This window comes from Triturus cristatus, chromosome 3_2 (assembly GCF_964204655.1).
Source record: "Triturus cristatus chromosome 3_2, aTriCri1.1, whole genome shotgun sequence".
In the NCBI taxonomy this organism is placed as follows: domain Eukaryota; kingdom Metazoa; phylum Chordata; class Amphibia; order Caudata; family Salamandridae; genus Triturus; species Triturus cristatus.
Genome location: NC_140584.1, coordinates 538,605,569 through 538,623,023, shown reverse-complemented (window position 1 = coordinate 538,623,023; position 17,455 = coordinate 538,605,569). Strand labels below are relative to the sequence as shown.

The 17,455-nt window shown below is 44.7% G+C and overlaps 1 protein-coding gene across 1 annotated transcript in view; it reads right to left on the bottom strand.

Moving 5' to 3' along the window:
• LOC146857670 (solute carrier family 13 member 1-like) overlaps window positions 1-13,327 on the bottom strand; it is a 521,802-nt gene extending 508,475 nt beyond the window's left edge. The window contains exon 1 of the mRNA XM_085648250.1: window positions 13,023-13,327. Coding sequence (XP_085504376.1) covers window positions 13,023-13,127 — 105 coding nt within the window. The 5' untranslated portion in view covers window positions 13,128-13,327. The remainder of the gene's footprint in view (window positions 1-13,022) is intronic.
• Between the last annotated feature and the right edge of the window lie 4,128 nt (window positions 13,328-17,455).

Below are 17,455 nucleotides of genomic sequence, written 5' to 3'. Positions count from 1 at the left end.
CGAAGCAAAGAAAACGTGTGCGGAGCCTGCAATGATGCGTATGAGTGGTGCAGACAGAGCACACTACAGCAATCTCTTCTCTTACAAGACTGCTTCATCTACAAAAGAACTCGATCTGAATTGTGAACACTACTGTCTGCATTGTTAATTAAAAGCAGTACTCACACACACAACCATCAATACTTTTTCTCACTCCCTCTTTACAAAATAAAACAACATAAATTACAGAGAACTCTACAATGACTAAATCAAAACAATTCGAATTGGGATTTCATCTCTCCACAGTCTACACTATTCACTGTTCCTTTGGACTTCCAAGATATATTTGGTCATTTCACTAAACCTATAACTGATATAAAAAAACTTCTTGAAGCAAGTATACTAAAACAATATTGTGTATGTTTCAGTAGACGTTCTATTTACTTAACTACTGGATTCTGTAATTAAACAATCACCACGCAATCTAAATTGTGAACCCTGCGAACTTCTGTCTACACCAAATCCAGTGGTCATTCACAACTCACAGCCACATACCGTTGGATTCGGAAGCACGGAGTTGGTTGCACCTGATCAGAGGGGGTACACAAAAATCATCAAAGACTTTAACTTATGACATCCTCAATCATAGAATCAAGACCCCATTTCACTGTTTGCACCTGCTGTACCACAGTATACTCCACCGACTACTGTCAACCAAGCCCAATAATCATGTGCAGCAGTTAGCTATGGAATCACAGACTGTGATGCACCTCAACACACAAACTTCTGAAAAAAGCAAGCAGCAGGTAATATCGGACATCATCCATTGTGAGATCAAGACACCGTTCCACAGTTGGGACCTAAAGTTGGATGAACCTGATCGAAGAGAGTACCTTCATCTCCACTATCAAATGCAGTTCTAATATCGTCCATTGTGGAGTCAACACACCGTTCTACTTTTGGAACCTAGAGTTGGTTGCAGCAGGTAGAAGGGAATACCTCCATCTCCACTCTCAGATACAATTCTAACATCATCCGTTGTGGGATCAACACACCAATCCACTGTTGGGACCTAGAGTTGCTTGCACCTCATCGGAGGGGGTACACAGAAATCATCACAAACTGTAACTTCTAACATCCTCAATCATATAATTAAGACCCCATTTCACTGTTTGGACCTGCTCGACCCCGGTGTATTCCAGCAATACCAGTCAACTAAGTCCAATTACCATGTGCAGCACTCAACTAGAGAAGCACAGAATCTGATGCACCTCAACAGACGGAGTTCTGTAAAAAACCAGCAACAGGTAATATCGGACATCGTCCATTGTATGATCAAGATACCATTCCACTGTTGGTACCTAGAGTTGGTTGCGCCTCATCAGAAGCTATACACAAAACATCACACACTTTAACTTCTGACATCCTCAATCATAGAATTAAGACCTTGTTTCACTGTTCAAACATGCTGTACCGCTGTGTACTCCAGCAACTGCAATAAACCATGCCTAATAATCATGTGCAGCAGTTAACTACAGAAGTACAGAGTCTAATCCACCTCAACGGAAGGAGTTCTGTAAAAATTAAGCAGAATGTAATAGCGGACATCTTCCATTGTGGAATCAAGACAACGTTCCACTGTTGCAACCTAGAGTTGGTTCCACCTGATCAAAGGGAGTACCTTCATCTCCACTCTCAGATGCAGTTCTAACATCATCCATTATGGCATCAAGACACCGTTCCACTGTTGGGACCCAGAGTTGGTTGCAGCTGGTCAAAGGGAGTACCTCGCAGATGCAGTTCTAACATCGTCCAATGTGGAATCAAGAGACCGTTCCACTGCTCGGACCAAGAGTTGGTTGCACCTGACATCCTCAATCATAGAATCAAGACCCCGTTTCACTGTTCTGACCTGCTGTACCACTGTGTACTCCACCGACAGCAGTCAACCAAGCCCAATAATCATGTGCAGCAATTAGCTACGGAAGCACAGAGTCTGATGCACCTCAACGGAGGGAGTTCTCTGAAAACTCAGCAGCAGGTAATATCGGACATCATCCATTATGGGATCAAGACACCGTTCCACTGTTGGGACCCAGAGTTGGTTGCAGCTGGTCAAAGGGAGTACCTCCATTTCCACTCGCAGATGGAGTTCTAACATCGTCCACTATGGTATCAAAACACCGTTCCACTGTCGGTACCTGTCGGACTACTGTGTTACTATTATACAGAGAACTCCACGCTCCTGGGCCTCAGGCTGGGCTCTGTGTGCCTGTGTCGCGGTAGCCAGCGTTAATCTCAGGAGCCTTCCGAGCTCGCAGACCTTGGCCCAGGACCCTCCGCCGGCACGTGGTCAGCCCTCTTTCACATACAGCGGTGTCGAAAGGTGAACTGTGGGGCATATATGCGTCACAGCGGCCATGACGGTTTCTGAGTACCAGCAGACTGAGAGCATCATTCACGCACCCACCTTCGCTCACAGCGTCAGCTTCGTGGCAGTGTAAGCTGCGCAGACCTGGCAGGCACGTTTGCCAATCCGGAAAAGAACCACACCCAAAGAAACGTGCCTTTTATTCATACCCCTACGTTAGCCTTGCGTATGGCGAGCAAGCCCACTTCCCTAAACATTTGGGGGGGGAGGCACGTACGTGCTACCATTCCGTAATCTTCCCTACTGACTGTACTATCATGTGCGACCACAATGGCAGTCAACTATGTCCGACAGAATACGCCTCTACGCCAAGTTACATCAATACTGTAAAAAAACAGAAAAACGTTTTGGCTGCCTGCCTCTATCTATTATTGGAGCTAGCTACAACATAACATTTATCTACACTTATGCAATATGTGTACAACCATCGTTTGATTGCAAAACTTGCCCATTCGACTGGCGAATGGATGTATGCCTTGCCAACATCTCAACAATCGCTCCAGATATCCAGCAGGTAATGGAGTATCTTGAAAACCATGAACGTGATTGTTCTGGCAGCGGAGCAATGGCGAATGCAATGCAAAAAGGAATCGCAGCGCAATCGGATTTCTGTGCAGCCGCGAAAGATCTCCTGCAACGTGCGACCTTTCACAACATCGCAGATTGCCTGCCCATTCAAATTACCGCTCCAACATTCAAGGAACATTACTGTCCCTTCGAGGATATGAATTGGATCGCTTTGCTTTTCTCACACAATGGCAACAATAGCCTCTTGGAACATTACGCATCTCAAGCAGCTGAAAAACTTCTAGACTGGAATCTCCAAGACTTGTAAGAAACTCACATTATTCTTGAATGGATTTTTTTCCATCTTTTTTGACTTTTTCCTTTAATTTTTTTATAATACACTTCAATCCTACTACTTTGATATAATAACTTTCTAAGTATACTCAGACATTTGAACTCTATCCTCATTATTCCCCCTTACGTCTCCAGTCTAACCAGGAATCGGTGATGTATGGCCTATGCAAATACGCAAATTACTTCCAAAATTAACGTAAACCCGACACCCATTTAGAAACCACGTCTATTCTTTGTGCACACAACTCTCTGCCTGCCTGTTATTCACAAAGCCCTTTCACACAATTTTACACAAAGTCAGCCTCTGCTCAGAAACTCACGATAAAAATTTAAAAAGACGACTTTGTTTAGGAACTGGTTGGCAGCGTGGTAATAGTAAACTACCTTTATTTTCATTATACAAAGTATTTATTCATGTCGAATAGCTATTCTGTAGGTCACATAGAACTGTAACATATAATGTGCAATTCACTGATGCAGGAGCTTCTAGTTGACTACGGCAGAAGCAATTGGAGTTTGTCTAAGCTCGATGCCTTAGCTCTCTACACAAGAATGTTTTTTTGAAACAGCTGAAGACAATAATGTACGGTTTGACTAGAAAGGTACCGAATGTGCTTCTCAGAAGCTAAATGTTTGTATTCATCCTCAAAGTTCCAAAGTGGGTAGGACTAGTACCAATTCTGACATGCACCACATTGAATCTACTGTACAACAGATTGCTAACTATTCTACTGTTGTTAATTTTCTGTTACAAAAAAGCACTGCCAAGGTACATAAAAAGTTTGATGACTACATTTTGCATTTTCTTTTTTCTTTCTTTCTTTTCTTAAACGATACATGTGGTAATCGTATCCTACCTTTACTTTCTTTATAGAATGTAGAGTCATTCAAGTGTAATAGCTATTGTTTATTTCACATTCAACTGTAACATGTAATATACATTTCACCGATGCCGGAGCTTACGTTTGAATACAGCAGAAGTGGTTCAACTTTGCATCAGCTGGATACTCTAGCTCTTGCACCCGTGGGACGAATTATGGCACTTAAATAAAGACACTTTCTATATAATTTTCAAACTCCATCCCTTTATTACACACAACCACTTTCTTAGACACAACTCATTTTACCAGTTTCCTTCTCTGGCATTGCAAACTTCTGCATTATATTCTTCACAATTATTCCTTTATTCCTGCTTCCTAAAACACTACATTCGACTCTTCATACCAATAGGGATGAGTAGTTCGTTTCACACTCCCTGTATAGAATAAACGCACACTAACACTACTTACACAGGTATGCTACAGCGGCCAGTATCCTACAGCGCCCACAGCACATCACTTCACAGCAATAAACTCACGACTTACACTCACAGTTTCATCCCCGAATCTTCATACCGATACCACTAAGTACTTTGCTTCACACTCCCACTATACTCTAAACGCATACTAACACCACCTGCACAGATATGCTACAGCGCCCATTATGCTACAGCGCCCAGGGCACATCACTTTACAGCACTCAGCTTACAGTTTAGACGCACAGTTTCATCCCAGAGTGTACCGGCACCTCACCTCAGTACCATCTCACAGTGGGCAAAACAGCACTTTCACACCAGTAGGGATAAATAATTCGCTTCACACTCCCTCTATAGCACACCCTACCCACCCTACAAACCTCACAGCGCTCCTACCCTCCTCTTTCCCACTTTTTTCTCCCTTTTTTGCCCTTACGCGCTTCAACGAAATCACAAAATGGCGGCCGACACTTCCTGCTTGCAGCCGCTCGCACCGCTCGCAGCCAATCACCAGCAAGCTCATGCTCGTAACGCCTCAGCCAATCAGATGGCAGAATTCCCAAATATCGATATCTGTAAATTTCGATATTTCTCAAAAACTACTGAACGGATTTACACCAAGACCCTTCTCCCTTCCAAATTTGGGGTAATTCCGTTCACCCGTTCGACCTGTAGCCTTGTCTAAAGTTTCCTATGGAAATTAACATTGAAAAAACTTGTTTTAGGACCCCCCTTTGTTCTCGCCCCCCCCTTCACGAATCACCCTCAAAATTTCAACATAGGAGCTGATCGCAACAAAGAATTAGTTTTGAAAATTTCACGAAGATTCATCATTCGACGCCAAAGTTATTGCGAATAGAATGTTGCCATTTTCCTATAGTAACTAGCTCCTAACTATAACTACCTACTGGCGACCGCCAGTAGGTAATATATAAATATATATATATATATATATACACACATTGAATGTAAATTAATTTCTTTTTTTTAAACAGTTACATTTATTTGTAATTTTAAAAAGGATATTTTATATCAAAATACTTTTATATATGCATTTTTTCATTACATTTATATATTTATTTTTTTTAAGTTGAAATAGATATTTTAATTTCAACATCATTTCCTGTGGGGGTTCTATTTTAAGTCCCAGCCTTTATAAATTTACTTTGGGAGGATTTTGCAATACCAGCGATTGTTCGTGTAAGACGGTGGATTTATACCAGGTCTGAGCTGGAGTACATTTACTCCTATTTTTTAGGTCTCGCCTGACCCAGCTCTTGTGCTGGTCTGGCGATACTCCAAGTAAGGGCTTCAAAAATGCTACCGCTGGCCACAGCTTGCAGTGCATGTGCACGCGCGTGATTGAGCAGAGACGCCATATGGCGTGATTACTGCTGCGTGCGCACCACTCGCGCACATGCACTGCAAGCTGTGGCCGGCGGTAGCATTTTTCCCCCGGCGGGCGCTTGCTTTTTTCTGTTTATTACTTCTATGTAATAATGGCGGCACCCGTGCTTTAGCTTAAACATCTTAGGCTAAAGTTGGGTGCTGAGATTGCTTCAAAAGTAAAGAAATAGTCAAATCTTTACTTTTGAAGCAATCTCGGTACCCAACTTTAACTTAAGATGTTTAGGCAGAAAACACGGGTGCCGCCATTACTACAGAGCAGTAATAAACAGAAACAAGCATTGGCATAGCCAATAGGTCTCGCTTTTGGGACCTTATAAGTATTTAGTTATGCAACTGTTGCATGGCTAAACACTTATAAGGTCCCAAAGGCGAAACCTATTGGCTATGCCAATGCTTTTTTGTAGTGACTTTAGCAGTGCAGTTTGTGGATAGAAATGGATTACTCTTTTGTGGGTGGTGTCTGTCCCTCCCTTAACCCCTTCTTACACCTCTCCTAGAACCCCATTCATTTAACAGTAAGTAGTCCCCGCTTTTAAGCCACTCCACCTGGTCTCCTCCACATTTACCATGAGAAGTTGGCCTGGTATATGCTGTCAACTAGTTACAGTGGGCACCTTGCACCAGTCCAAACAACCCTTATTGATGATAGGTTTAAAGACAACCTTTATTGAAAGCTATCCTAGTGGTAGATATGGAGAGCAGCCTTCAGGCTAAGTCTTGAAGGAGTGTAAAGCAGCTTGGTTTACTAGATTATAACCTCTTGAATTACTAAATGAAAGGAGAACCACACACGGTATATATAAAATATATGTATTTATTTCTAAACACTCACTACTAATCTCTTTATGAGATTAGAGTCCAAGATACACAATAATACAGTTCTAAAATGACAGTAAATAGCACAATATACAATGGACCCCAGGGGCGGGCCAAACCATATATTAATAAAGTGGTATAAGAACCACGACTTGACTAGACACAGTGCCTAGAGCACGTAGAATCGCTGGGACCCCAAGGAACCACCCAAGGTAGTGACACACATTATGCTCTGCACGTTACGCATGACTCGTATAGATGATTTTTTCAACTTGTTATGCCGCTGAAGCAATACTACAGGGGCTGTCTGCAGGGGCTGATCTGCACGCTACATATGGCTCGCACACATGATTTTTCTATCTGTTATGCCGCTGTAGCCATACTATAGGGGCTTTAAGCTAGCTCCCCTTCCAATCCAGATTTTTCTATCTGTTATGCCGCTGTAGCCATACTATAGGGGCTTTAAGCTAGCTCCCCTTCCAATCCAGATATCGGACATTATTTGTTCCCTCTGTTATTTCATATACATGCCTGTTCTCGATAGACGAAACTGCATATATGATTAGAGATGAGTGCAGACAATATCATTCCTGTGTGTCTGCACACGAGTTAACAACGCTACGATATTTCTCTACTCATTATAAGATTACCAACAGTAATATTCTGCTTAGACAGGGCTTTACCCCGGTTACAGGACTATGCCTATGTTTTTCTGCCCTGGGTTTTTAAGGATAAGCGTCTCCAGTTTTTTAAGGTAGTGTGTCACATTACATTATGGACCATGCCTCTTATTCATTGTTTTAGAGCGGTGCCTCCTGTTTCCTGAGCAGTTGCCAGGTGAGGCGAGGCGAATACCCAGATTTATTCGGGTAAGTGTTAAAACTTGTTGTACCTTTATCTTTTTGAAAGGGTTTCTCCTACTAATACGTATCTGGCATAATTGAACATTAATTTGATGCGTTGTGTGACCTATCATCCATAAGGCTTCACCTTTGAAACATTATTTTCATTATGTTTGTTTCCACCTTACAGGTAATTTCTTCCACACCTATTCCAGGTGCAGGTCGTATGATTTACCTTTTTCACATTTAAGATGCAGTAGCTTATATGGTCCTGACGAAAGCTAGGGTACATGCACCCAAGGCTGAAACATGTCGACCACCTCCACCACAGTTATTTGTTAAAACTGTCAAAAGCACTGTTTTAATTTGGTACCAAGGCAGCACCTCATTAAACAATTTTTGTGCCTTGTTCCCAATTTTATTACACCACACTCACTTAATTGCACTGCACACATCACCCCACACAAATCCCTAGAGTGGTCTTCTCATTGGAACAACATTGCCACACGAGCATCCGGGACGTACTCTGAACCCTGCCTCATGACAATTTGGCGGCATCCGGTTTCCAGATAAGTCCCTGGTTTCCCAAATGATGAGGCAAGCCACTTCATGTGGGTGATGGGAACCTTCGATGCATTCATAGATCTTAAATGCATGCACATATCCAGAGAGATATTTTGGTAGGAACACATTTTTGATGGTGTAGCTGTATGAAGTCCACCTAGCCCTATAGACTCACAGTTAGTTTTGTATTTAGATTTTGGATTGGGATTTTTTCTGTTTGAGTCTTTAAACTTGTATCCCGTAGACCCCCTACTCTTTTTTAGATTCTTTTTCATTATAGTGACACAGGAGACCCACGAGGGACGTGTACAGTGTGAGAACACAGGCGCGAGCCCCGTACTATTCTATGGGAAAGTCGCGGTTGGAATTTCAGAAGTTAAGGACACTTAGGAGAGGACTTAGAACAAACCCCTTTAGACTTATGGGGTTCTAGGGCCAGCACCCACGGGAGCACCGGAGTACTCGAGTCATCTCACCCAGGGAAGCTGGGTGCATAGGTGTCAAATGGTCTCGGAATCGTCGTTGATTTCAATGGCGATCTGCAGCAAAGTGCTGCTGCCGGGAAGAAGAAAAGTGTCCGGTGTGATCCAAGCCTGGATCGAAGATCAGAAGAACCTTAAAGCAGGGGGGACAGTCTGGGTCACTTGCCAGTGACCAGGGACACGATAGACGAGTGCCCACAGATGTCGGGTGTTTCAGGTGCGAAGAGGTGAAGCTTGACTCTGCAGCCACAACTAACCAGGAGGCGTCGCCGATGACCAGGAGTTGGATTCGAGCTGTCCCACAAGGATGTCAAGTGCTGCGGTGTCGGTGCTCGGATTGAACCCAACAAACCTTGGCAACAGCAAGAGAAAAGATGCTTCGGTGCAGACCAGCAAGGTCTTGGGGTCTCCCCAAGTGACAGAAAGTCAGAGCACATCTGGAGCAACCAGGTAAGCCCAATTAAAGTTAGAGTTGCCTTCACAGGGACCCACCAGTCGACAGACCTAGGATCAAGAAGGGACCTCGAGAGCAATCACGCAATACCAGCCCACGGGTCACTCGATTAGTGTAGGCCTGTAATCTTCGGTGGAGACACTGCTTGGGGTGTGGACTACAAGTAGCCCAAAGCACAGCCTCAAGGATGGACGAGAAGCATATGCACTTGCAATAGCTGTCCAGGGGTTCCGGTTCCACGGTCCCCAAGAGGGCTATGGGTCTAATGTTTGCTCGGAGCTCGGGTCGGCCTCTGTGAAGACTGGGAACCCACCTCCTGTGTTGCAAATTCTTCGGAGTCCGGCGGGAGCTTCGGAGATGCAAACCGGTCAGATGCGTCTTAGGTGCCTGCCATGCAGGGGAGTAACTCCTTTACTCCAAGGAAGATTCTTCAGTCATCTAGCGCCTTGTAGATCGTTGAAGTTCCAGGATTATGTATCAGAGTTTCGTCCAGGTGTAATCTAAAGTCTTGCAGCCAGGGGTTCCTATCTTATACCCAAGGAAGGGGTGGAACAAACTCTAGGGACCTACCTATGGGAGGGTCAGGAAAGAGGAGTGGCTACACCCATTTCCTTTGTCCAGTTTTGCGCCAGAGCAGGGGCTGGTAGCCCCTGCAACCGGTTTGAGCTGGACTATGCACAGGAACACCAAATATGCCCCCAGTGCAGACTTCAAAGCACTCTTGGAGTGCACCCACCCAGCCCCAATACACTAAAGCCTGTCTGGGAGGTGGTGACACCTCCCTGTGACAGGAAACCTATTGTCCAGGCCTCCCATGCCGGAGTTTTGTCCAGCAGCAGGAGGGCAGACTCGTGTCTGTGGCTGGCAGCATCCATTTTGTGATGCCAGGGCTGTTAGCTGGTACCGGGTATACCGGTGCTGTCATGTCTCTCCCTCTAGAAGAGTGGGATCATACTCCCACACCAGTTGCTGGTGTGGGGGTATGAGTCCAAGGTGTTTGACACCAAACACAACATGTTTCCATGCAGCCATTCCAAAGTTAGCATTTACCGTTTGGTTATAATGCATTTAAGATTATATGGTCTGGCTGCATCACAAACAACCCCAGAATAAAGGTTCCGAAAGCTGCAGAAGAGTTATGCTCATGCATGGGCACCCTCTCACATGAAACCCAGCACCCTGCCTTCAGGATTGTTAAGGCCTGCCATAGGGGTGACTGATAGGTTTACATGTGCAGTATACGGTGAGATATAGTGAACCTATATCTCAGTAAGGGGTGCAAACATCACCTTACCCAGGCTGCAGTAGCAGACCTGTGGTGTCATTTTGGAAGGCTTCCCAGGGGTGGCACAATACATGCTGCAGCCCCTGGTAGGCCTCTGGGGTACCTATGCCCTGGGTACATAGTATACCATATACTAGGGACTTATAAGGGTACCCCAGAATCCAATCTGGAGTGTAGCTAAAGTACTGGTAATCAATTTAGAGAGGAAGCAGCTAGGCTGGGGTCCTGGTTAGCAGGGCCCCAGCTAGACTAAAGTCGAAAAACAGTGAAACATCAGCAAAATGTGGGGGTAACTATAAGAAGCAGATCCTACTCTCCTACATTTACTACTAAGATCAAACTTAAATGTGTATGGTTCTGCCCAATGAAAAGATAGGCAACGTGGAGATGGAGATTTCCACTCATTGGTTTGTGAATTGCATTTTGTAGTCCGTAGTACTGTAGCACTACTTTATGTACTACAAAATGCAATTTGTGAATCGGGCCCTATGTGATCCTGTCCAACTCCAAAATGGCACATCCCATCTAAGTTGTTCATTGCACCTAGCAGATACACTTCAGGATCAGAGATATGTGCAGCAAGCATCATTTTCTCTTGGAACCGCGCAGCATTTCTATTTCTATTACACAAACAAGCTCCAAGGTGGACATTTGTTATTGTTGAACAAACTAACAAAGTGCCATTAATTTATTTTCCTGCTTGATGCTACCTTACCTCATATGCAGACCTGCGCAGGGAAATGTAGATATGGCTCTTCATCACTAAATAAGATGGGGGGAAATGGCACTATGACCTGGCAGCTCAGGGGTAGATAGGTTACCAGGTCAAAGGTTTGCCCTGACAGAGCCAGCTGAGGAATTTTAAGTGAGGCATTGTCACCGCAACCATAGTGTGACAGGTGAACCACCAAGTAATGACAGCATTTTAATAGAACACTAAGGATCTGATTATGACTTTGGCGGTGCCGCACTGGGTACACCCCGCTGCCAAAGCCGTGGTCAGGTTGCCCGCCACATTAGGAGTTTCCTCCTTTCTGGTGGGTGCCAAAAACAGTTCCTGCACGGCATGGACTATAAAGTCTGTTTTTATTTGCAAACTTTTCTCAGGGGGAAGAAGTCCAGTTTGTTTGCTCTGCCTGCTTGTGGGAATTCAGGGACAGTATTAAGCCCATTATTATCCAAAAATGGGGACCAGGGGTGTCGTTGTTTAGAGAGGTCCAGTGTATATACCCCAACAGACTAGCACCAAAAAGGGTACAAAGTTCCTCGTGTGCAGTAGCTTTCTACCACTTTCTGAAAACCACTGATTGGTCGAGACCCTTCTCCACCACCTCCATCTTCTCTTCGCTACTGCACACGAGGAACTTTGTACCCTTTTTGGTGCCAGTATTAAGCCCAACCACTCTCGAAGATCACCAGTCGCCACAATGACTATATACAATAAAACAAAAACAGAAACTGTCTATGGTTGTTATTTAGTGTTTGATATTAAAAACTCTATCCTGTAGTAAGTTGCACAGTGCTTCTCTTCATTTATTTGAACATTCCTGGTATTTTTAATGGCATTAGTCGTGTGAAGCTCTCTAGCTCAGAATGTTGCCGGAATGAAATCTGAGGCAGTCTGTTGGATACAAGAACTACTTACTTTCATATTTCCCTATACTAATTCATCACTAATCCTTCTTGGGTTCCGGAGTAGCGTGCTACTATCCGAAAAAGCGCTTCGACGCCTATTAAGGGGTAGTAAGCGCTATATATAAATGCAATTACAATGTAATTACAATACACCGATAAGCTTCACCTTAGATGACACCTCCACAGTTTGCCTGGCACTCCCTCCCATACACGGATTATCGGTTATTCTGCAGTTCATCCGAACGATGCGCTGTAGTGTGTGCTGTTGCGCCACGACACAGATAGCACATTATTCCAAGACATATTATTCTCTCAGCATGTTCTCCGATTGACGGGCGGTTTCGAGCCAGGCATAACAATGGGCTATTGGTAGAATTTCACGTTTTGTCAGGTTTTGTCCTTTCAGATGAGCGTACACATGCACGCTGTATGGATCTGATCTTGACGTGAACATGCCCGCATGTGACGTCCCCCAGAGACCTCTGGTCCGCGGATATCACAACACGCCGCTTTAATAAAGCCTCAACGGTGTGAGGTCTGAGTCCAGCAATTTAACCCACTGACAGACACCCCTCCACCTGACGGATAACACACGGCACTGGTGTCTGAAACCCAGCGTAGCTCACAACGAGCCAATGGACAAAGGCATCGTCAAGGGAGCAATGTGCACAAAGAGGAACCATCTGCAGACGGGATAATTTATACAAGACGGGTGCCGGTTGTTTATATTTCATATTAAATGGATAAATTACAGGAAACTAAAAATTATGAAATTCACAGCTGAAACGCTTACCACTTAGAACTTGCTACACTGCATGAGATAAATACATACAGAGTATGCATACATATATATATATTTACTACATGGAATTAAGACAGTTGCGCACGTTTATTTTAGGGTTAGACTAGAGGGCTAAATTGTGGCTTTCAGAGATCCCCTTTTGACCAATTTCTGATTAAAGGGCTCACCTTGTTCTGGGCGAGTAACGGCAAAGGGAGCAGAAGCAGTGGCAGCAGGAAAGTGATGACGACATCTTTAAGCTGCCACAGCCGCTTGCAGACGGCCAGGGCCATGTGGAGCGAACGGGCGAAAGGATGAGGGAGTCCGTGGCGGCAGACAATGAAGCTCGGAGCCCGCAACGCGCGGCGCCCTCACAGCCGCAGTGCACGCGCTGCAGCTCCAGTCCCGCCAGCCACCCAGCGGCGTCCGTGCTGCTCCCTCCGAGGTTCTTGGGTGAGGCGTACCTAGTCCCCTCACCTCCTCGGCATGTTTGAACGGAGCAGCCCCAAGGATCGGTTCAGGCTGGTGGACGGTGTGCCCGCCGCGGGGGTTTGCCGCCCTGCCCCCATCGGCAGCCTGTGATTTGCACGAGAATCAAACAGAGCTGCGGCATCAGCCAACACCGACATTTACATGTCTTTAGCAAAACGTCTTACGAGGCAGACACTTTGCAGCGTCAGGAGGCGCTTACAATTTACATTACAGCGGAAATGGGTAAATGCTGTTACATTGTGCACTGCTCACACATAACCTACACTGCATTTCTGAACCTGCATTTTGGCTATTGTTACGGAAGAGAATTCCTCATTCGTTAACCCCATAACTGCTGCCTATCGGGTGACCACCCATCCGCAATTTTCACGGACTGTCCGTGAATTAACCCAGTCCGTTGTCCGTGATGAAGATATCGACAGACGGCATTTGTCTGTAATGTTAGCCTTTGTGCTGAAAGACCTATGTTATAATGCCTCGGCTGAAGAGGAAAGTCTCGTGTGCTGTGATCCCGAGGGAGGGGCAGTTAGTTACATAAACAAGAAACAAGCTTTCTCGCCAGGTGCCTGCAAGCTTTCTCGCCAGGGTGCCAGGTGCCTGAAAAGTAATGTAGATCTACGCAGTTGGTTAATCTGTAAATGTAAAGGCTGCTTGAGAGCCCCGTTAATTGATGGGAACACTTAAAGCTTCCTGAAGACAAGTATTTATACTTTGTGAAAGGTATTATGGGGGAGCATGGGGGGGGGGGGGTTCAACTTTAGCTGTGGAGTTTGCGCTTTTAATGGACAGTTGCAAAACTGTCTGCACTGGGTCCAATCTCCATATTATTAAAATGTACACTTGGAAAACATTTTTTTGATTTTAACCTATATTTATGTACACATTTTTTGGCAGCATTTAGTACACTGTGTGTACAGTGGTGGCTGGTGACATTTGAAAGTGGTGGGCGGAAAATTATTGACGTAATGCACTCCGGCGAGCAAGCCTAAACAACCCTCGAGAACATTTTGAAAAAAGAGTGGACAAATTGTGCCTTTTCAAGCAGGAAGGTTAATAAAGCAATACGATTGAACTATTTATCATTTAAGAAATTGCCAAATATTATGATCTATAGAGGACAATCTTTGCGTACGCTGATGTTATCATTTGCCCATATTAACCTTTGAACACACTGATACACTTGAAATGGTTTTAACTATACAATAAATACATTCATTGACTGTGCGGTGCTGTACATCAATATGATGACACTATTTCCTTAAATTATTTTTCTGTTTTCATGCAAGAAACAACATTTTTAAAAAAAGTGCAGAAAATATGAATGCATTTCAAGTAGTACTCTGTGTAAAACAATGCCTGTCTGTAACAGCAAAGGCTTCCCATGTTATCTTTTCCCAAAATTCTCAGTAGAAAAGCCATCCCAGGGTCCGAGGTAGGACTCATGAGGTTATTTTCACTCTTTGGTCCCCTGAGGCTCCTTATGTTGGTGCCCTTGGAATCCTTCTCAATCTTAGGCCACATGATATCCCTGTTCTCCCTTATGCCATGTAGGTGTTGTGCACTATTACCTGGAGGCTCTGCGCTCGCCATAAGACATGTGTCTGCAAGGAAACGGTGCAACGCTCCCTCAACATAAATGTTGGACTGACAATTCCCCAGATAATTCATCCAGTGAAAGGAGCACACTGTCCTCCAGCCTACCAGGGTATTTCCATGTGTACTTCGTCATCATGGAAAAATCAGACACGGTGGGAATATGATGGTCAAAAAAGAAATGTGACCTCGCCGTTTTAATAAATAGGTGACATGCTACAACTACAGGAAAGCAATACTGCTTGAAGCGCTCTAGCAGAATGCAATGATTAAATACCTGCTGGCATGTAATATAAACTGTGTAATAAATAATGTTCAGGGTTTGCTGCTGTCATAGAGTAAAAGGTGCCTCGCACTGGGCTGTCCGAGAAACTAATATGAAAATAAACTAAGAAAAATGTGCCGATATTTCAAATATACATCTGTGCACTTCCAAAAACACAATATAGGTATTATTAATCTGAGCATTTGAAAATATCTTAACATTTGCATTGTGACTGATCATATTTTAGTATTTGGGCACATCATGTCCACAGTCCACAAACTTTCCCTATAAAAAAATAAGCAGAAAAAGCCTCGTAGTTTGAATACCTGTTCTCCACACATACTCTCAACTTGAACCACCTAAGGCACCGCTCGTTGTGTGGCAACATTAAGCGAGGTTCCTCATTAACTTTGCAAGTTTCCAATAAGTGGCAAATGCATTATTTGTGAATTCAATTCGCCTTTTGCAGCCCGAGGAACAACAACAAAGGCTAAGCTTCAACGAGCAGGTTAAAATGGGACACTGGTCAAGCAATTACAGTTCATGCTGACAAAAAAAGAAAACCTCTTCATCATTGTATGGGGCATCTCGGCGCTGCCTCCCTAAAACCTAGTATTTGTCAGAATTTACTGGCATAATAGCACACAAGAACTGGACATGAAATAAGTGGACATAGCATGCATAACTTAACACAACAGACTGAAATCATTTCTGCCTTTACCTTCTGAACATTACATATCAGATAATGTCAGATGAGTGAATAAGATCAGCAGTATTTTCCATTGCAGTATCTTAAAAAAAAAATAACCCCAGGTAGGTCCAACAGCAGAAGTACCAGCCACTCCCTTGCCCCATGCACAAAATCAGTCAAGAAAATGTAATTAACACATAGACACCGAATGTAATTAACAACACAGACACAGTTGCACATCTTTTCAAATGAATTGATTGCGAAATGTAAACTCGTTAAACTCAATAGTCCTTGTTAAATTAAAAAATAAACACATTCTTATCGTTTTAAAAACAGAACAAAGAGTGGCCAGCTGGTGTGCCCTCGTGAGGCCGTGGCTTTAATAATATATGTAGGTAATTGCTATCCAGTGAAGAAACGTGAAATGCCATCCCTCGCTGTGTGCTCTCTGAAAGAGGCGCTGTGCAGCCTCACCACGGGCTTCAATGCGAGCTGGAGCCAAGGGTATCCGGGTTGTGGTGCCGGTCGGGGTGATGGGCCCGTGGAGGCAGGGGAGCATCAGACACACAGCACCGAATTTACTTACACAGCTGAGGGAAGGGAATTCACCACAACGCTCGTGCGTGCACCAGGGCTCGACGGAGGGGGCATGAGCAACTGCTTCAGATAATCCATAGTTTCCTAATCAGAGCAGAACCATCTCTGGAACACGTTCACGTGTTCCAGAGATGGTTCTGCTCGGATTAGGAAACTATAGATTATCTGAAGCAGTTACTCATGCCCCCTCCGTCGGGACCTGACCGCACGGCCCATTATGTGAAATTAGCACTGCTCTGACCCGAGCGGGAAATAGCATGGGCCTGGGACTGTCACGGCCGGCATGACGGGAGGGGGTCGCGGGGGGGGAGGTTAATTTAATAAAAAAAGAAAAACTTACCTTGCCTCCGGGCCGGACTCCTGCGTCCCGCCTCCTGCTCTCTGAAAGCAGGAAGCAGTAAGACGCAGCCTACCTCCTTCCCCTACGCTGCAATGGTAGCGTTGTGATTGGATAGGGCGCCGTCCATACAGGAGTCTTAGAGGAGGCCGTTTTTTTCATGCAGGCTGCGCAGCAGCCTACATGAAGAAAACGGAGAGTGCTATGACTGGTTTGGTCGGCCCTGGGGCCGACCAAACAGTCAGCGCCCATACCATTGGGCTAGCCACTCCTCCCTGAACCGCCCACCCGCCCGCCCCCCAACCAGGCAATCAGGCATACCCCTCTGCTTTCTCGCAGTGCGAGATGCAGAAACGTAAAAAGGTATTTATTCCATTTTACGTTTCTGCTTCTCGCACTGCGAGAAAGCAGTGGGGCAACGCCTCGACGCCCACGTGGTGGAGCCGCCACTGTGTGTGTAATAATGTCTTACGCATTCTGTGCTTTCTGTAACGGGCAGGGACCTCCTGCACTAAAAATACACAAATCACTATTCCTTCCTGAACAAAACAGAATTCAATTCTGTGGGCTTCAAGTTAAACACAAACACATCTGCAGTGATCACCTTAACCAACAAAGGTTTCATAACATAAAATAGTGTAGTTCA